The sequence below is a fragment of the Hyla sarda genome, chromosome 4 (genome assembly GCF_029499605.1).
Source record: "Hyla sarda isolate aHylSar1 chromosome 4, aHylSar1.hap1, whole genome shotgun sequence".
NCBI classification, from domain to species: Eukaryota; Metazoa; Chordata; class Amphibia; order Anura; family Hylidae; genus Hyla; species Hyla sarda.
Window position 1 is genome coordinate 77,673,739 of NC_079192.1, and position 21,590 is coordinate 77,695,328.

At 41.3% G+C, this 21,590-nt stretch overlaps 2 protein-coding genes across 3 annotated transcripts in view; both read right to left on the reverse strand.

The window, feature by feature from the left end:
- Positions 1-953: 953 nt before the first annotated feature.
- LOC130366839 (RING finger protein 11-like) lies at positions 954-2,085 on the reverse strand. Its single transcript, XM_056569218.1, has 2 exons — positions 1,856-2,085; positions 954-1,654 (listed from the first exon to the last, which is right to left on the reverse strand). The coding sequence occupies exons 1-2, from the start codon at positions 1,875-1,877 to the stop codon at positions 1,086-1,088; spliced, it is 591 nt and encodes a 196-aa protein (XP_056425193.1). The 5' UTR covers positions 1,878-2,085; the 3' UTR covers positions 954-1,085.
- A 10,858-nt stretch (positions 2,086-12,943) lies between these two features.
- QRFPR (pyroglutamylated RFamide peptide receptor) overlaps positions 12,944-21,590 on the reverse strand; it is a 200,176-nt gene continuing 191,529 nt past the window's right edge. Inside the window, exon 6 of one of the 2 annotated variants that reach the window (XM_056571440.1) lies at positions 12,944-14,541. In XM_056571440.1, the coding sequence (XP_056427415.1) occupies positions 14,156-14,541 (386 nt within the window). In that variant the 3' untranslated portion in view covers positions 12,944-14,155. The remainder of the gene's footprint in view (positions 14,542-21,590) is intronic. The other variant, XM_056571439.1, reaches the window with a different exon arrangement.

Here is a 21,590-nt window from a genome sequence, read left to right on the forward strand (position 1 = left end):
CTAGGCCATTTGATAAAGGATCTAGTGTTGGATATTTGGTATAATACTTCATGATGTTGTTTTGTTGATGGTGCTACTTGTCATTTAATTAGTTCTGATCATGCAGAACAGGCGAATTTTGAAACAGAAATTTATGTTTAATGGTATATATAGTGGAGGAGAAATCTACAACAAAAATAATAAAGAAGACCCCTACTCAGAGGAGCAAGGTGGGCATTGGGTCATGGGTTTACCCCAACCATTCTTTGTAGAAGGGAAAGTTGGTGTGTCTCTAAAATGTATTTGTTTGGCACTGATTCGGGGGAGGCACTGCTGTTCTTCATGAGAACATAATATAATTAACCAAACCCCAAGGCCGTAGTCTGGGGTGCAAACACCTCAATTTACTCCCCCCTAAAACATAACTTTTAATAGTATATATCTAAAAAGTGACAAATCCAGAAAGTGATGATTAAAAATACAATGTCACATGGGAAAATAGTAGTTATTGGGGCAACATGGCTCCAGTGTACAGGGCTCTGCAGAAGCCCAAACTTCCCAATTGTGACACTAATTAAAACACAAAATTGCCGCCTCTACATGTTTCGCCGTCACACGGCGTTCTCAAGAGGCAATATGTGGCAACATCGGGTCTTTCTGGGTCATTTTGTAGTTTTTGGCTTCATGAGAACATACACAGCAGTAAAAGGGCCCCATAGCAAAACTGAGAATGGGTCCCATCTTCTACTGAAAGTTTGGCAAATGGATTTATACAGTTAGTATTGAATTCAATAAGCACTGTATATATGTGTATGTAGTAAGACTCTGGGCCCATCAGAGGATCTTCTTTTATTCTGGCAGCCCAGTCTGACCCTGTCTGCACATTTATTAGCCTATAATTTTGTATACGTCTATCAGTAGCTAAACTATTAGCTAATAACTCTTAGACTAAGATAGAAAGAAGTTAAGGTAGATACATATTTTTTATTTTTCTAATGAACATTAATTGTGTCTGGATCACTTGCAAAGATGTTTAATTCAGTGAAATTTCCATTTTGGCAAAGAATTAGCAATGGAATTAGACCTTTGGTTTTCCTGCTTTTGTTTCATTTAAAGCAAAGGCGCCTGCACATGGGGCATCTAGGTTTGGAACGAAGCCATGGGCGTAGACAACCCCGATGATAAATGTGGGTGCAGGGAAGATATATTACTTGCTCCCCGTTGATAAATTCCTCCAAACAGACGAGGCATGATGTCAGTTCATCGTCCTGTGTAAATGGACGGGAAGGTAGGCCTTCAATTCTCTTCATTCTTTTGGCTACCCTTGGTGGTAGTCGTTGGGTTTCCAATGGCTCGCTAGACTGAGGCTCAGGAGCAGCAGACTCTTGGTGAGAAGCATTCCCCTCTGATGCTCCAGGTGTGGTATTGGAAGCTTCAAGGACCATATCTCTGCTGCTTTGACCAATATTGCCTACTCCTGATAATTGGGAGGGTCCAGCTTGAGATGGTGGAGATTGACTCCGTTGTCTGTATTGCTGTGGCGGATAATGGCGTCTTCTTGCACTCCTTTCTCCAAGAGGCATTGGGGAATCATCATTGTCCCCTCTTTGATTCAGTCTTATTATCCCTCTTTCTATTATGCGAGATCTAAGTCTCAAAGGACTGAGGTACTTAACTAAAAGAAAATCATTGATATTTAAGAAAAAGTTATTGTTTTACTTTATTTAATGTTAATGTATTTCTTATGGAAATTTTTTATATTAGAATTTAAAGAAAAAAAGAAAGATACATATATGCTAAATTGAAAGCTATTATCAAATGTTATTATCTGGGGTAGAGCCAATTATGCAGAAGAGATATATATATATATTCTTACCTTGATTTGGGAGTCCACTCATGGTCCACCAGAAAGAGGTGTAGGAAATGGAACTACTATATGTCCCAAATAAACAAAATGTCCACAAGGACAGGCACAGATGTATTCATGCCTAAGAACTGGAGCTAGAACTGATATAAAATCAGAAAAGTTTTGCAGTCAATAAGTGTCAGCAAAAGCATCAACTCAGACATGGCGGGGATATCAGAGTGCGCTGGGCAGAGATACCTTCAGCTCGATGATGTCACAAAGCATGAAGGAGCATTAACATCACTTCATTCTAAAGACTTTGGGGGAGATTTATCATTGTTTTAGAGCATTTTATTTGTCTGTGTTTAGGCGCAGTTCAGGCGCAAGCAGCATATTTAGCTACTTTTATGCGTCTTTTGATATAGACAGTTTCACTCTTTTTGCCTGCCCCCAGAACTTTTTCTTTTTGACCATACAGTGGTCACATATTTATCATTTGAGACTTTTGTCAAAAGTTGCAATTTTGTGCGCAAAGGTACTTTTATAGGCGCAAAGCTACACCATTTACCAGTAGGCGTGAGAATCACTTCTACCTTCCAAAATTCAACCTTTAACCCCTTGTGGACGACAGTGTCCCACTCCCCTTCTATGACACACACTCAGAAGCTGAGCGCGGGTCATAGTTGGGTGGTCCTGGTGTCTATCTGCCACCAGGACCCATCTCTAATGCCAGCGTCTAAAATGCAAGTAAAAATGTCCCGGCAGCTCTGTGAAAGTAAGTAAAAACACCTAACCTGCCAAATTCAGGACCCGGTACAGTGTCTACTTCCCTCCCTCACAAGCGTTTAGAAAAAGTGTATTTGGTAGAGCTTTTCCCACCACAACAGAGCTGCGCAAAATTCATCATCCTGCTGCACCTTTTGGATAAATGAGATGCACGCTAGTCAAACACACCACCCACATAAACGTGGTAAAATAGCTCTACCGTAGACATTCTTTGATAAATCTGGGCCTTTGTCTCCTGCACATGTGTAAACAGCCTACTCTACTGGGACTAGGGCTTCTTCTACCATAACATCCCTACATTATACCTGCCATGTTGTTTACTGCACGAGCATAGCCAACCTGCTCCTCTTCATATAGTTACATCCCTACATTATAGCTGCCGTGTTAAATGTTGGACTGGGCCCACTAGACAAGATGCTCACAAGGACCCCATCCATCTTTATAAAACATGTGTTATCCACTTAGAATTACATTGACATCTTTATTGTAATAATTTTACACACATGACATATCATAAGTAATATTTAATGGATTATTTGCAATAAGAATCATTTCCATTGTGACCGGATCCATTATCAGTATCAAATGGTGGGGTGGGGGGGGGGGATCTTTTGTTTGGTCAATGTAGTGCATTACTTCCATGGGTGTCATCACCCAATTTTCTTAGACTTTTGAATGGCAAACCTGTCTATTACTACTGTGTTATATAATTCTTCTTCTGCATTTTCGATTTCTAAGCAGACTTGCCATCCAGCCGTCTAAGCCTTGCATAATTTCATCAGGACTGGTACAATGATAAATAAAGTGCTGCAGCACTTTCATGTAATATGAGTCTGGCAGTAAATGTAAATATAGGCCCATCCACATCACATTTTCCGTCAAAAAGGTATGTCGATGTATACCACAATCTGTTCCCGGCAGGCCCATTGACTTTAAAGGGCAAATCCTGGTCTCTTAGTGACTATTCTCAGTCATTTTCCTGAACCTAGGCTGTTTTTATAAGGGGGTTAAAACGGTAGTCTGCTGCCCTTTTTACTGTTGCAAAGAAACAGAATGGGGGAGATTTATCAAAACCTGTGTAGAGGAATAGTAGATCAGTTGTCCAGAGCAACCAATCAGATTGTTTCTTTCATTTTTCAGAGGCCTCTTCAAAAATGAAAGGAGCAATATGATTAGTTACTATGGACAACTGCTGAACTCTTTCTCTACAAAGGTTTTGATAAATCTATCTCTATAATTTAAAGAAATTGACAAGGGAGGAAGATTTATTGACACCTGTCTAGAGGAAAAGTTGACCAGCTGCCCATAGCAACCAATCAGATCCCTTCTTTCATTTTTCAAAAGGCCTCTGAAACATAAAATGATCAATGTGATTGGATGCTATGGGCAAATGGTCAACTTTTCCTCTACACCGGGTTTGATAAATCTCCCCCAATGTCACTGCATTCAGTCCATTTAGGCAATAGACCTGGCATAAATACATGGTGGAATATGTCTGCATATCATTTAGCCTGTGTGTCAACCCCAAATGTAGGGTCCTTCATAGATGTGAATGTAGATTTACTTAGAAAAAGGCAACATAGTAGACATACCAATACTTCTTTTCAGGTACTCACCGATTCCAATCATCAATACTATTTTTTAATGTCACGTGACAACAGAAGATGGGTCTAGACTTTATAAAGCCTTAGGCAAAAGCCAAACAAGAGGTCCTCACTTACACTCATAATTAATGTGTTAAGGACCCAGGGCATAACTGTACGCCCGTGGGAATTTCGTTCCCCGCAGCACAGGGCGGGGACCGGACCGGGGAGACTGTTGATATCAATCAGCAGGCACCCCATGCAAATGTCCAGGGGGTCATCAGACCCCCCATGTCGGCGATCACACCGGTGAATTCACACCGGCGATGTGCGGGTCTATGGTGAGCCGGTGACCTGGAAAACAAGGGCGATCGGGGTTGTCCAAGACACCCACGATCCCCTTGAAGGCATAGGAGTGAGGTGGCAGGGGTGCCACCCCTCCTATCCCTGCTATTGGTCATCAAGAAGTGACGACCAATAGCAGATCGGGGGCGGGAGGGTTAACTTTCAGTTTCCCCGTTCTGCCCACCCAGAATAGGAGGGGCAGAACTGAGAAAGCAAGAAGGTCCACTCAACCATTGGCGGCAGCGGGCGGCGATCGGCAGCAGAAGAGGACGGCGATGCGGCTCCCTGGATCCTACGGCTTGGTGAGTTGCCTAGCAACATCTGGAGGTCTACAGTTTGAGACCACTATACAGTGGTCTCTAAACTGTAGCCCTCCAGATTTTGCAAAACTACAACTCCCAGCATGCCCAGACAGCTGTCTGCTGTGTGGGCATGCTGGGATTTGCAGTTTTGTAACAGCTGGAGGGCTACAGTTTGGAGATCACTGTGCAGTGGTCTCTAAACTGTGGCCCTCTAGATCTTGCAAAACTACAACGCCTAGCATGCCCACACAGCAGTTTGCTGTCTGCGCATGCTGGGATTTGTAGTTTTGCAACAGCTGGAGGGCTACAGTTTGGAGATCACTGTGCAGTGGTCTCTAAACTGTGGCCCTCTAGATCTTGCAAAACTACAACGCATAGCATGCCCACACAGCAGTTTGCTGTCTGGGCATGCTGGGATTTGTAGTTTTGCAACATCTGGAGGGCCACAGTTTGGAGATCACTGTGCCATGGTACTGTAGCCCTCCAGATGTTGCAAAACTGCAAATCCCAGCATGCCCAAACAGCAAACAGCTGTCTCTGCATGCTGGGAGTTATAGTTGCGTACCTCCAGCTGTTGCTGGCGATCAGTACATGCTTGTAGTTGTAGTTTTGCAACAGCTGGAGGCTTTCCCCCCCCCCCATGTGAATGTACAGGGTGCATTCACACGGGCAGGTTTACAGTAAGTTTCCTGCTTGAAGTTTGAGCTGCGGCAAATTTTTTGCCGCAGTGCAAAATCCTAGTGGAAAACTCACTGTAAACCTCCACCAGTGGGAATGTACCCTAAAAACTCTACACTACACTGACAAATAATAAATGGTAAAATACTACATGTACACCCCCTTACACTGTCCCTCCCAATAAAAATGAAAAACTTATTGTACGGCAGTGTTTCCAAAACGGAGCCTCTAGCTGTTGCAAAACAACAACTCCCAGTATTTCCAGACAGCCACTGACTGTCCAGGCATGCTGGGAGTTTAGCAACAGCTGGAGGCACCCTGTTTAGGAATCACTGGCGTAGAATACCCCTATGTCCACCCCCTATGCCATTCCTAATTTAGTCCTCAAATGCGCATGGCGCTCTCTCACTTCGGAGCCCTGTCGTATTTCAAGGAAACAGTTTAGGGTCACATATGGGGTATTTCCGTACCCGGGAGAAATTGCACTACAAATTTTGGGGGGCTTTTTCTCCATTTACACCTTATGAAAAGGAAAATTTGGGGGCTACACCAGCCTGTTAGTGTAAAAAAAATTAAAATTTTACACTAACATGCTGGTGTTGCACCATACTTTTAATTTTCACAAGCAGTAAAAGGAAAAAAAGACCCCTAACATTTGTAACGCAATTTCTCCTGAGTATGGAAATACCCCACATGTGGGCGCAAAATGCTCTGTGAGCACACAACAAGTCCCAGGAGTGAGAGCGCACTATGTACATTTGAGTACAAATTGGTGATTTGCACAGGGGTGTCTGATTTTACAGCGGTTCTGAGATAAACGCAAAAAAATAAATACCCACATGTGACCCCATTTTGGAAACCACACCCCTCACAGAATGTAACAAGGGGTATAGTGAGCCTTAACACCTCACAGGCGTTTGAAGAATTTTCATTAAAGTTGGATGGGAAAATGAAAAATGAAAAAAAAAATTATTTTCACTAAAATTATGGTGTTACCCTAAATTTTTCATTTTCACAAGGGAAAATAGGAAAAAAGCCCCCAAAAATTTGTAAGCCCATTTCTTCTGAGTAAGAACATACCCCATATGTGGATGTAAAGTGCTCTGCGGGTGAACTACAATGCTCAGAAGAGAAGGAGCGCCATTGGGCTTTTGAAGAGAAGATTTGTCCGAAATTGAAGGCCACGTGTGTTTACAAAGCCCCCATAGTGCCAGAACAATGGACCCCCGCCACATGTGACCCCATTTTGGAAACTACACCCCTCATGTAATGTATTAAGGGGTGCAGTGAGCATTTATGCCCCACAGGTGTCTGACAGATTTTTGGAACAGTGGTTCGTGAAAATGAAAAATGTAATTTGTCAAATCTGTAATTTGTCAAGATCAGTCAAATGCCAGTGGGGTTTAAATACTCACTGCACCCCTTATTAAATTCTGTGAGGGGTGTAGTTTCCAAAATGGGGTCACATGTGGGGGGGTCTACTGTTCTGGCATCACAGGGGGGCTTTATAAACGCACATGGCCCCTGACTTCTATTCCAAACAAATTCTCTTTCCAAAAGCTCAATGGCGCTCCTCCTCTTCTGAGCATTGTAGTGCGCCAGCAGAGCCCTTGATGTCCACACATGGGGTATTTCCATACTCAGAAGAAATGGGGTTACAAATTTTGGGGGTCATTTTCTCCTATTACCCCTTGTAAAAATGTAAAATTTGGGGAAAACCAACATTTTAGTGAAAATTTTATTTTTCTTCACTTACACATCCAACTTTAACAAAAAGAGTCGTCAAACACCTGTTGGGTGTTAAGGCTCACTGGACCCCTTGTTACGTTCCTTGAGGGGTGTAGTTTCCAAAATAGTATGCCATGTGTTTTTTATTGCTGTTCTAGCACCATAGGGGCTTCCTAAATGTGACATGCCTTCCAAAAAACATTTCAGCAAAATTTGCTTTCCAAAGGCCAAATTTGACTCCTTCTCTTCTGAGCATCGTAGTGCGCCAGCAGAGCACTTGACTTCCACACATGGGGCATTTCCATACTCAGAAGAGATGGGGTTACAAAGTTTGGGGGGCATTTTCTCCTATTACCCCTTGTAAAAATAATAAATTTGCGGGAAAACTAGCCATTTAGTGAAAAAAAAATCATTTACACATCCAACTTTAACGAAAAGTCGTCAAACACCTGTGGGGTGCTAAGGCTCACTGTACCCCTTGTTACATTCCTTGAGGGGTGTAGTTTCTAAAATTTTATGCCATGTGTTTTTTTTTCTGTTCTGGCACCATAGGGGCTTCTTAAATGTGACATATCCCCCAAAAACGATTTCGGAAAAACTCACTCTACAAAATCCCACTGTCGCTCCTTCCCTTCTGAGCCCTCTATAGTGCCCACCGAACACTTGACATACACATATGAGGTATTTCCTTACTCGACAAAAATTGGGTTACACATTTTAGGAAGATTTCTATCCTTTTACCCCTTGTAAAAATTCAAAGACTGGGTCTACAAGAACATGCCAGTGTAAAAAATGAAGATTTTGAATTTTCTCCTTCAATTCCTGTGAAACAAACCTTTTGAATGTCATTTTGAATACTTTGAGGGGTCATTTATACGGTATTTCTAATAAGAAGGCCCTTCAAATCCACTTCAAAACTGAACTGGTCCCTGAAAAATTTCAATTTTGGGAAAAAAAATTGAAAATTGCTGCAATACTTTGAAGCCCTCTGATGTCTTCCAAAAGTTAAAACATGTCAACTTTATGATGCAAACATAAAGTAGACATATTGTTTATGTGAATCAATATATAATGTATTTTGAATATCCATTTTCCTTATAAGCAGAGAGGTTACATTTTTTTTTTGAAATGCTAAATTTTCAATTTTTTCATCAAATTTTTGAATTTTTCACCAAGAAATGATACAAGTATCGACAAAATTTTACTACTAACATAAAGTAGAATATGTCACAAAAAAACTATCTCGGAATCAGAATGAAAAGTAAAAGCATCCCAGAGTTATTAAAGGGGTATTCCAGGAAAAAACTTTTTTATATATATCAACTGGCTCCAGAAAGTTAAACAGATTTGTAAATTACTTCTATTAAAAAATCTTAATCCTTTCAGTACTTATGAGCTTCTGAAGTTAAGGTTGTTCTTTTCTGTCTAAGTCCTCTCTGATGACACCTGTCTCGGGAAACGCCCAGTTTAGAAGCAAATCCCCATAGCAAAACTTTTCTAAACTGGGCGTTTCCCAAGACAGGTGTCATCAGAGAGGTCTTAGATAGAAAAGAACAACCTTAACTTCAGAAGCTCATAAGTACTGAAAGGATTAAGATTTTTTTATGGAAGTAATTTACAAATCTGCTTAACTTTCTGGAGCCAGTTGATATATATATATATATATATATATATATATATATATATATATATAGATATATAAAAGTTTTTTCCTGGAATACCCCTTTAATGCTTAAAGCGACAGTAGTCAGATGGGCAAAAAATGGCTGGGTCCTACAGTGAAAATTGGCTGGGTCCTTAACCCCTTCATATATAATGTCATATATAAACGCTGGGTTGTGCAGTGCGTTCGCGCATCCCAGCGTTTATAAATGACATTCAGTTAACCCGGCGATGCGCAGCATCGCACGGGTTAACTGGCAGAAGTCCCGCTGTTTCCAGCAGGGGACAACTTCTGCTTCACCCCCAGGACCATCCATTGATGGTCCTGGTCAGCGATCACTGTGATTGGTCCCTGTGGACCAATCACAGTGATCTAGGGTGAAAGTTCAGATCCCCCTCGCGGCATAGGTGGGGGAACACGTGGGGACCGGCAGCCTTACCCGAACCAGCGGCGGGACCGAGGAGCAGCGCGGGACCGGCCACGTGGACGAGCAGCGACGGGACCGGCAGGTGAGTATATGGTCCTCAGAAGCAGCAGTGAAGAACTTCACTGCTGCTTCTAGGAGTCTGAAAACTACAACTCCCAGCATGCCTAGACAGCCTTTGGCGGTCTGGGCATGCTGGGAGTTGTAGTTTTGCAACATCTGGAGGGCCCCAGTTTGGAGATTATTGTATAATGGTCTCCAATCTGTGCTCTTCCAGCTGTTGCAAAACTACAACTCCCAGCATGCACTGACTGTCCAGGCATGCTGGGAGTTTTGTATAATGGTCTCCAATCTGTGCTCTTCCAGCTGTTGCAAAACTACAATGGTCTCCAAACTGGGGCCCTCCAGATGTTGCAAAACTACAACTCCCAGCATGCATGGTCTGTTAGTGCATGCTGGGAGTTATAGTTTTGCAACAACTGGAGACACACTGGTTGGGAAACATTGTTTCTAACTCAGTGTTTCCTAACCTGTGTGCCTCCAGCTGTTGCAAAACTATAACTCCCAGCATGCACTAACAGACCATGCATGCTGGGAGTTGTAGTTTTGCAACATCTGGAGGGCCCCAGTTTGGAGACCATTGTATAATGGTCTCCAATCTGTGCTCTTCCAGCTGTTGCAAAACTACAACTCCCAGTATGCACTGACTGTCCAGGCATGCTGGGAGTTTTAGTTCAGCAACATCTGGCCCTTCAGATGTTGCCGAACTACAACTCCCAGCATGCCCTTCAGCTGTCTGGGCATGCTGGGAGTTGTAGTTTTGCAACAACTGGAGACACACTGGTTGGGAAACATTGTCTGTTTCTAACTCAGTGTTTCCTAACCTGTGTGCCTCCAGCTGTGGCAAAACTATAACTCCCAGCATGCACTAACAGACCATGCATGCTGGGAGTTGTGGTTTTGCAACAGCTGGTGCACCCCCCCCCCCTGTGAATGTACAGGGTACATTCACATGGGCAAGGCTTTTACAGTGGGTTTCTCGCTGCAAGTTTGAGATGCAGCAAATTTTGCGCTGGGAAACTCACTGTAATCCCCCGCCCATGTGACTGTACCCTAAAAACACTACACTACACCTACACAAAATAAAATAAAAAGTTAAAAACACTACATATACACATACCCCTACACAGCCCCCCTCCCCCAATAAGAACGTCCGGTACACCACTGTTTCCAAAGCAGAGCCTCCAGCTGTTGAAAAACAACAACTCCCAGTATTGCCGGACAGCCGTTGACTGTCCACACATGCTGGGAGTTTTGCAACAGCTGGAGGCACCCTGTTTGGGAATCACTGGCGTAGAATACTCCTATGTCCACCCCTATGCAAATCCCTAATTTAGGCTTCAAATGCACATGGCGCTCTCACTTTGGAGCCCTGTCGTATTTCAAAGCAACAGTTTAGGGTCACATATGGGGTATCACCGTGCTCGGGAGAAATTGCGTTACAAGGTTTGGGGGGTATTATCTTCTTTAACCCTTCATGAAAAGGAAATGTTGGGGTCTACACCAAAATGTTAGTGTAAAATTTTTTTATTTTTTACACTAACATGCTGATGTTGCCCTATACTTTACATTTTCACAAGAGGTAAAAGGGAAAAAAGCCCCACAAAATTTGTAACGCAATTTCTCCCGACTACGGAGATACTCCATATGTGGGCGCAAAGTGCTCTGGGGCGCACAACAAGGCCCAGAAGGGAGAGCGCACCATGTACATTTGAGGTGATTTGCACAGGGGTGGCTGATTGTTACAGCGGTTTTGACAAACGCAAAAAAAAAAAAAAAAACCCACATATGACCCCATTTCGAAAATGACACCCCTCACGGAATGTAATGAGGGGTGCAGTGAGAATTTACCCCCCACAGGTGTCTGACTGATCTTTGGAACAGTGGTCCGTGAAAATGAAAACTTGTACAGCCCACTGTTCCAAAGATCTGTCAGACACCAGTGGGGGGCAAATGCTCACTGTACCCCATGTTACGTTCCTCAAGGGGTCTAGTTTCCAAAATGGTATGCCATGTGTTTTTTTTTGCTGTCCTGGCACCATAGGGGCTTGCTAAATGCGACATGCTCCCCGAGCAAAATTTGCTCTCAAAAAGCCAAATATGACTCCTTCTCTTCTAGTTCGCCCATAGTGCACTTCAGGTCAACTTATGGGGTACTTCCATACTCAGAAGAGATGGGGTTACACATTTTGGGGGGTATTTTCTGCTATTAACCCTTGTAAAAATGTGAAATTTGGGGGGAAACACACATTTTAGTGAAAAAAAAATTTTTTTTTTTACATATGCAAAAGTCGTGAAACACCTGTGGGGTATTAAGGCTCACTTTATTCCTTATTACATTCCTCAAGGGGTCTATTTTCCAAAATGGTATGCCATGTGTTTTTTTTTTGCTGTTCTGGCACCATAGGGGCTTCCTAAATGCGACATGCCCCCGAGCAAAATTTGCTCTCAAAAAGCCAAATATGACTCCTTCTCTTCTGAGCATTGTAGTTCGCCCGTAGTGCACTTCAGGTCAACTTATGGGGTACCTCCATACTCAGAAGAGAAGGGGTTACAAATATTGGGGGGTATTTCCTGCTATTAACCCTTGGAAAAATGTGAAATTTGGGGGGAAACACACATTTTTGTGAAAAAAAATAATTTTTTTTTTTACATATGCAAAAGTCGTGAAACACCTGTGGGGTATTAAGGCTCACTTTATTCCTTGTTATGTTCCTCAAGGGGTCTAGTTTCCAAAATGGTATGCCATGTGAGGGTTTTTTGCTGTTCTGGCACCATAGGGGCTTCCTAAATGCAACATGCCCCCCAAAAACCATTTCAGAAAAACGTACTCTCCAAAATCCCCTTGTCGCTCTTTCCCTTCTGAGCCCTCTACTGCGCCCGCCGAACACTTTACATAGACATATGAGGTATGCGCTTACTCAAGAGAAATTGGGCTACAAATATAAGTATACATTTTCTCCTTTTACCCCTTGTAAAAATTCAAAAATTGGGTCTACAAGAACATGCGAGTGTAAAAAATGAAGATTGTGAATTTTCTCCTTCACTTTGCTTCTATTCCTGTGAAACAACTAAAGGGTTAAAATGATGACTGAATGTCATTTTGAATACTTTGGGGGGTGCAGTTTTTATAATGGGGTCTTTTGTGGGGTATTTCTAATATGAAGACCCTTCAAATCCACTTCAAACCTGAACTGGTCCCTGAAAAATAGTGAGTTTGAAAATTTTGTGAAAAATTGGAAAATTTCTGCTGAACTTTGAAGCCCTCTGGTGTCTTCCAAAAGTAAAAACTCGTCACTTTTATGATGCAAACATAAAGTAGACATATTGTATATGTGAATAAAAAATTTTTTTATTTGTAATATACATTTTCCTTACAAGCAGAGAGCTTCAAAGTTAGAAAAATGCAAAATTTTCAAATTTTTCATCAAATTTTAGGATTTTTCACAAGGAAAGGATGCAAGTTACCACAACATTTTACCACCATGTTAAAGTAGAATATGTCACGAAAAAACTTGGAATCAGAATGATAACTAAAAGCATTCCAGAGTTATTAATGTTTAAAGTGACAGTGGTCAGATGTGCAAAAAACGCTCTGGTCCTTAAGGCCAAAATGGGCTTGGTCCTGAAGGGGTTAAGGGGTTAAGATATGCCCCCAGTAGTTAGGTAGGAGCCCACCCCATTATGTTGATGCCCCCAGTAGGTAGGTACTTCCCCCTATTTTTCTTTTCTTTATGGTCTGCAGGCATTGGTTTTGTTATAGGCGACATTTACACAAGTACTGGATTAAATTGGCCCTGTTACCACTATTGGTATCATGACATCTCTAACTATAACTTATGCACAGGATAGTTGATAAATATTCATCAGTGGCTGTCTAAACACTGAAACCCTCACCAAACCTGAGATCAAGGGTTGCTTGTCACCCTTGTGAAAGGATCAATGGTTGAACATGTATGCGGCTGCTTCATTTACTTACTATGGGACTGATGGAGATAACAGAGTATAGAGCTTGGCTATCTCTGTTAGTCACACAGTGAGCGAATGATGCTCCAAAATTTGGCATTTTGCAATTTGCTACCCCTCCACTTTTTTAGAAGACACATTCACTTTCCGATAAACTCTTCCCTTTTATTGAGCAAGGTTAAAAAGGTGTAAAAAGTATCTAAATGGAAATGTGGCACAAGTTAAATGAGCACTGGAAGTTTTATTTTTTTATGACATTGCCAATGCGCAAAAAAATAAAAAAAATAAACCCTAGCTCGACTGAAAATTAATCTCTGTGTCTTAGCCAAAGATGCATCTGTACAAAGGTGGGCTTTTTAAACGTTTTCCTTTTTTTTTTAATTTCAACTTTTTTTTTCATTTTATTTTATTTAAAATTCTACTGTGTTCATTTATTAAATAATGAATTAAGAATTAACTATTATTACAGATGACACTTCTGGAATGCTTTACCAGTACAGAAGATCTACAGTGTTCTGTTTTTTTAATCATAAGGAAAAAAAATGTAAGCTGAAAACAGAACAAGCTTTGCTTTATGATATGAAACCTTTTTAGTTATCAATATAATTACACTGAACTATGGGAATAGCCAAGATTCAGGTTTAATTCTCTGTTTAGTGTAAAATGAACATTGCCATTAGAAATGGACATGCACTTATAGGATCACATAAATGACATTCAGATTTGTTCTTCACAGTTTTCTTTGATTAAAATAATGTTTTATTGAATAAAATTCCTGCTCTGATTCTGCAGCCATTAGGCTGACTGTCCATTTGGAAGAAGGTCCTTGTGTGAATTCACCAAAGGGTAAGTAACAGATTCTAGTTTGGCCGCTGGGAACTGTTCACATAGCCGGAGCTCTAGGTTCTCTGCACTCAAGTGGCTGTGGGCACTGCGTCCATCTCTTCTATGGTGGAAAGAGGCTATCCCAACTTTGGGTTTCTCAAGTTGACTGTCTCTCTTTTCTGTTGGCTCTTGTGCTCGAAAGTGGCAGAAAAGCACAGCCACTAAACTCTTCTTGAAGTTTTCATTCATAAACGTATAAACTACGGGGTTATTGAAGGAGTTAAAAAAGCCCACGGCTTGGACGATCGCGACTATCATTTTCACAGTGATGTCATCGTACTCTTCTTCCAGGTCATCTGTGGATAGTAAAAGATTAGTTTAGGTTTAATAAGACCAGCATTTTCTTTCTTTAGAGATTATTATGGTATAATCTACTAACAAATAGCTCTAAAGCATCATAAATCACTATGTCAGGTGATCTATGGGACCTGCCAGCACTCAACACCTAGTAAAAACATTAGGAACAAACTTCGACTATCCACTTTGGAAAATATTTACTTGTTGGAATGGTCCCTTACAAAAAAACTAATCTTAAAGTGTCTGTCTGCTGGAACACCCAGCAATCTGATGAAATCTGTGGAGAAACATGGTGGAAAGTGTTCAGTGTCCCTGTAGCACCACCAAAGGGAAAATACAAAAACACGTCCCCTCTGAGAGGGACGTGATGTCATGCCACGCCCCCTCTCCATTCATGTCTATGGGACGGGGCATTCATAGACATGAATGGAGGGGGCATGGCATCACTAAGATGTATAAAGGGCCCTCTTCTATTAGCTCCAAATCACCTAAGAGGGTATATAAAAACATCTTAAATTTTTGCTTACCTGAAAATTTCAATTCCAGGAGTCCGTGGGCAGCCCAGTATGGGGTTAAGTTATTCCCCCTGAATTTGTCAGAAGAGATAATCAGCACATAATTAAGTAATTAGCACATTTTATATGACCCTCCTACAGAGCATAAAGACCCTAGGATATCCACACACAGCAGAGTAGTATTATAGCATGCTTTATTAGGCTGGGAACTCTGTGCTGCCTAAAGACTCCAGGAATTGAAATTTTCGGGTAAGCAAAAATTTAAGACATTCCTGGACGTCCTAAGGCAGCACAGTATGGGATCTAAGTAGCAGAAAAAATAAAGGGAGGGTATTACTTCTAAAACGCTTCTTTTAACACTGTGTTGCCTAGGGCTGAACTACTGGAAATGTCTATACGGTAATGGTGCATGAATGTAGTAGGCGTTGCCCATGTTGCTGCTCTGCATATTTCTTGCAACAACATGTAGGAAGCTTCTGCCCATGAGGTTGAAGTTGTCCTCGTAGAATGTGCTTTGAGGTCCTTAGGAGGATCTATTCCCTCTTTATGGAAGCTAAAACTGATGGTATTTTTGATCCAGTTAGTGATGGTAGATTTTGCTGCTTTAGAACCTCTAGATTTGGCACCAAATTGAACGAATAAGTGTTCTGAACACCTAAAGGACTCAGTCAAAGAAATATACTCCATGACTGCTCTTCTTACATCCACCTTGGAGACCTCTTCATTCTCCATGAGAGCTGGTAATATAATTTCCTGTTGCAAATTAACAGAATGAATCTTGGGAATGAATCCTGGCAAGGTACGGAGAACTATGGCATCACCCAGGTCTCGGAGATAAGGTTTGCGACATGACAGCAGCTGGATATCACTAACTCAATAGCAACCAGAAAACATGTTTTACATGTGAGAAATGTCAAATCAATAGATTCTATAGGCTCAAAGGGATCAGAGGCTAGACACCTCAGAACCTTGGAGAGATCCCATGAGGGGATAGGCTTGTGGACTTTCAGGCAAAGGTTATTCACCCCCTTGAAAAATTATTTTCACCAGAGGATCTTTGGAAAATTTTCCTGCCAAAAAGTAATTTATGGCCGCAAACTGAACCTTTAAAGTTGACTGGTTAAGACCTTTGTCCAAATTCACCGGAACTGTGATTTCCTGATCCGGAAAAAGAGATGAACAATTTCCAGACCCTAGAATAACATTTATTTTTACCTGGTTTGCTAGATCTCCCCAAGGTTACGATGACTTTCTCTGTAAGGCCACTTGCTTTTAGCGTTTTCAGTTCACTTTCCAGATTCCGGAATGCTAAATTATGATGGTACATTCCTGTTTGAATCAACAGATCCCCTCTTTTGGCCAGATGCCATAACCGGTTCTGGGACAGTTCCCTGATCATCAAGAACCAGGACCTTCTTGGCTAATATGGTAGAATAAGGATTGCCCGGGGCTTCTCCTTCTTGATTTTCCATAAAGTCATCTGGATCAGGCCTGGAGGAGGAAAGCCATACACAAACCTCTTTTTCCAGAATATTGAGACTCCGTCTATGTAGAAAGGATGGTCTAGGGGAGACAGGGAACAACATTTTTTTTACTTTGGCATTTGTTTTGTTGCAAACACATCTGGGCTTCCAAACCTCCTTGTTACTTGCTCGAAAATCTTTTGGTTTAGTTCCCATTCTCCTAGGTCTAAGGATTTTCAGCTGAGGAGGTCCGCCTTCAGATTGAGTGTTCCCTTCAGATGCACTGTTGTGAGACCTCTGATATTGCATTCTGCCTGACAGAAAAATTTGGCACTTTCCTTCATTAGCGATTGGCATTTTTGTTTGAAGATTGCGAATATGAGCCTTCGCCCAGTGAACTGCATCTATTGAAGTAAGACTGCCCAAGATCCTCATGGCTTGGCGAATGGTCACATTTCTGTTTCTCAACAGGAACTTGATCTGTTTCCTTAACCTCATTTCTCTTTCCGAAGAAATGGAAATCTTCATGCATACTGAATTTACAAATCCTAGAAAAATAATTTTTTGAGTTGGAGACAGATTGGATTTTTTTTACGTTGAAGATGAATCCGTGGGCTCGGAGAAATTCTATTGTCTTGGACTCATGGAATAACAACCTTTCCTGATGCTGCCTTTATCCACTAATCGTCCAAATAGGGAATTATGATGACACCTTGAAGTCGAAGAGCTGCTCAAAAGACCACCACTATTTTCGTGAAGACCCTTCACCCGAAAGGGAGACATGTGAACTGAAGGTGCCAAATTGAGCCTCCCACTTTGATGACAAATCTTAGATATTTTCTGAAAAGATGGGGGATTGGCACGTGGAGATAGGCATCTGATAAATCCAGAGTGGCCATGAAATCTCCCTGGTTCAGAACCGGAATTACTGGTCTTATACTCTCCATCTTGAAGTGCTTCCTTTCTATAAACTTGTTTAGACAGGTCAGGTCTATTACAAGCCTCCATTTTCCGTTGGACTTTGGGACTGAGAAAATGCTGGAGTAAATTCCTGTAAAGTCGGTGTGGGTTGGAACCCATTCTATGACATCCTTTGTAAAAAATTCCAAGACTAGGGGAAGGATCTTGGGATCTTAGTTGGTGTTCAGGAAGAATTTCTCTGGTGGGGTGTTGAGAAGTTCTAATTTGTAGCCCTTTTTTATGATGATAGGACCCATTTGTCCTTTGTTTTCTGTGCCCATACTGGAAAAAAGCCTCCTAATCTTCCTCCAACTTTGGCTAATGCTAAACTGGCGTCATAATTCCTTATTTGTCGGAGGTTTGACTTTGATGGAAGAATTGTAATTTGTATTTCTTCTTTGCTTGTTGAATCTGGACCTATTATATCCTCCAGATTGTTAATTCTTCCCATAGAATTTAGGAGATCTTTTCCATCTTGGTCACCCCCTTGATGACTCCTTCTTGGATGTTCCAGGAAAGGCATCATTCATATCCTTCAAAATTCCCTTAAGGTTAGGGCCAAATAGCGGCTCGGGAGAAAAAGGAATAGAACAAAAGTGATTCTTTGCTGCAACATCTCCTTTCATCCATTGTTTTATCCATAAGTCCCTTCTTATGGAATTGGATTCTGCCATATTTTGTGCCGATAAGCGAAGAGTGTCCAGTGGGGCATTGCACAAAAATTCAGCTGAAGACTTCATAATAGGGATTTTCTTTAGAATATCTTCTCTGAGTACCCCTTCACAGAGATCTTAAGATAATTGGCTCAGCCAAATCCTAAGCGCCTGTGCCACAGGAACTGATGACATAGATACTTTGGAAACAGCTGCGGTTGTGGAATAAGCCTTCTTAGACAGAGAATCTGCCTTCTTATCCATAGGATTGTATAAAAGGGATGACTCTTCAGAAGGAAAAGAGGATTTTTTCACCAATTTAGCAGCTGGCAGATCTACTCTAGGTGGATTATACCATGAGGTGGTGGTTTCTGAAGAGAGCTTATAAACTAAACTGAAACGAGACCCCACATCCACCGTTTCTCTGGCTTCTCTCAGTTGGATTTAAACCTTTTAGTAATACAAGGATGGGAGGGCAAAACTTTATCATTAGACACTGGAAAATAGTATAAACTCTTTTTAGGAAGCTTTCCTTCAGTAGAATGGTCAGATTCCAAGACATGCTTAATGGATTTAACTAAATTGTGCATATCATCTTAATGGAAAATATAATAGTCTTCAGAAGAACCCTGAGAATCAACAGAAGAGCAAGATTTATAATCTTCCGATTCTGAAGGAGAGACTGCCCGCTGATGTGTTTTGCGCTTTTTAGCTGGGGGGACGTTATCAGGAAGCAATAATGATATTTGTTTTTTAAACCAAGAAAAGAAAGAGCTTGCTTCATCCCCAAATCTCTGTTCCTTTTCCACAGCATGAGCTTGTGGAGAGCACAAACCACAAAAATCACCTTCCATGTCATCCACCAATGGTTGAGAACAAGATCTGCATTGTCTGTGTCTTGACTTCCTGGTTCTTTTTCCCCCTAAGATTTGTCTCAGACATCTATAAGTAATAAATTACATTTTAAAAAATTCTAGAACCAGAAAACAATGCCAGGTAATTCAGACTAAAATATATGAGTAAAGAAAATTCACAGTAATCCCCCTATATAACATCCATCATGTACTGAGTAGAACAGTATCACTTGTACACCGATACTTCACAGAATCATTGAAAAAAAAATCCTGTTTATCTAGGCTGGACAGGATACTTCACAGTGATCCTGACTTATTAAAGCCCTGCTCATATGGCAATTTTTACATAAGCGATAAGACACTTCACAGTGTCCTAAAACCACCAAGTGATGCGGCTGTCAGACAGTGTGCTCTTTAATTACTTCACAGTAACCATCGATTATAGTAGAGAGACCACATGGCCATAGTCTGAAGCAGGACACACTGACATTAATTACTTCACCGTAACCATGAGTTACTGAGTGAATATACTCACTTTACTTCCCAGTTAGCCCTGCTGCCCTGGCACAGTGTATCGGCAGCAGGACACTGCCATCATACCTCCCAATGTCTAGAGATGCTGCCCTGGCCGCAGACCGGGCACCTTGGCGGGCTCCTTCTGTTTTCTGAACGTCACTTCCGGGATGCTGGCCCGTCGCGATGGTAACATGTGTCTGGTGACCCGACGTACTTCCGGAAGCTGAGAGTCCTAAGATGTCTGCGCGCTTCTCCTTGTGATGGAACCTGGAGTACTAAGTCGGATGCATGCCTGCATGTTTATCCCTGGCATATTTGTTCACACTGAATCAGGAGTGAGTATTCCAATAAAAATGGCTGCACACATGGCACTACACTGTACCTAAAGCATCCAAATAGGTAGAGGTGGCTTCACAGCATCCCTATAGAGGTCTGACATAAAAAATAATAAAAATATTAATGGAAAAACATATAGATTGGAAAAACATATAGATAAAAGAATATCCCCTCTGAAAGCAGAAGAATAAAACTCTGCTGTGTGTGGATATTTTAGGGTCTTTATGCCCTGTAGGAGGGTCATATTAATTGTGCTAATTACTTAATGTGTGCTGATTATCTCTTCTGACAAGTTCAGGGGGACTAACTTAAGCCCATTGTGTGCTGCTGTAGGACGTCCAGGAATGGGACACATTAGATTAAATTTACCTTTTTTCAGATGACCATGTTTTCTTCATATTTATTATGTAATAATTTGTAATATAAAATGCAGATAATGGGGTTCATTAACTAAGTTGTGCCAGCAGTGCAGATTTTACGCAATTTTTTTTATTTTGAGCATCTGTCCCACTCGTGCATCTGTCCCACTCGAGTCAGGAAGGGGGCTTTTTCCTCCATGGAGGGGGCATGCGAAGAGCACGCCCTGGTCACATGCCACTTTAGGGCCGACTTGTGACAACAAAGGTACAGTATAGGCATATACAGTGCAGCGTGTGTGAGCAACATTTACCAGTGTTCTAATGTCAGATGTTGGGACAAAACTGTAGAGTACATAATGTGCCAAAATTACAGGCGCTTTTTTGCCACTTCATTGGCAATGCTGAAAAACATCTAGAAAAAAAGGAGTTAATAAAAACATACTTTATCTTTTGTCATAAAAAAAATTAGTAAAATGTTTATAACATTTTGAGTTATGTAAAATATAGGATGCTGCGTGCACTGTCTTGATGAATTTGGCAAAATTTGGAATATTTTAGCATATAAGTAATTCTGTGCACCCAATGACACTTTCTACTCTTCTTGCTGTTACTACACCATTTTGCAGCTGGTGTGAGCTGTAGTTTTGTTCCCTAGTAATGTTACCGCTACATTTCCACTGGTTCGAAAAGAAACAACTTGAACTCAGTCCTAATTGGAAGCATCATGTCCTACATTGTGTGCATCATGTGCTATATATACACTTCACTGTCAATAGTCTTTGTGTATAAACTGTAAAGGACAGTAAAAGTTTGACAATAGTTAGAATAGAAGACTTTCAATGTAAAAGCCTAAAACGAAAATAAATAAACAAAAGCTATAAAAAGCTAAAAATGTCTCCTTTTTATATCCCTTAATATTCATTTTTATATTTTTATATCCATTCCTAGTTTCTGTTCAACAAAATGTGAAAGCGACCTAATGGCTTTTGCCTTCAGTAGTCACACACAGAACCTGTAAGTAATCAGACAGATGCCCCTTCTGTACTATGTAGAGGTTGGCAGCGGAGGATGGTTGGCACATTCTTCAGAGTTTAGCGGTAACTTGCACTTAGTATGGTGATTGATCTGAAAATTAACTCTACAGCAATGTTGCAGCAGCTGTGCATATAGAATAACTCTTTTCAGCCTCTGACTTTCCTGCTACATAATGAAGCAGTTTTGAAATACTATCTCTAATAATAACATGCATATCTCTAAGGTTGAAGTTTGGCCCACAAATTTGGCGTCAAAACCAGGTAAACCTGAACAGACCCCAGGCTGACTGGACTTGAGAGGCTTTGGTTAACTGGGTAAACCTGCTCCATGCTTGCCAAATGGAAAGGAGGGAAGACG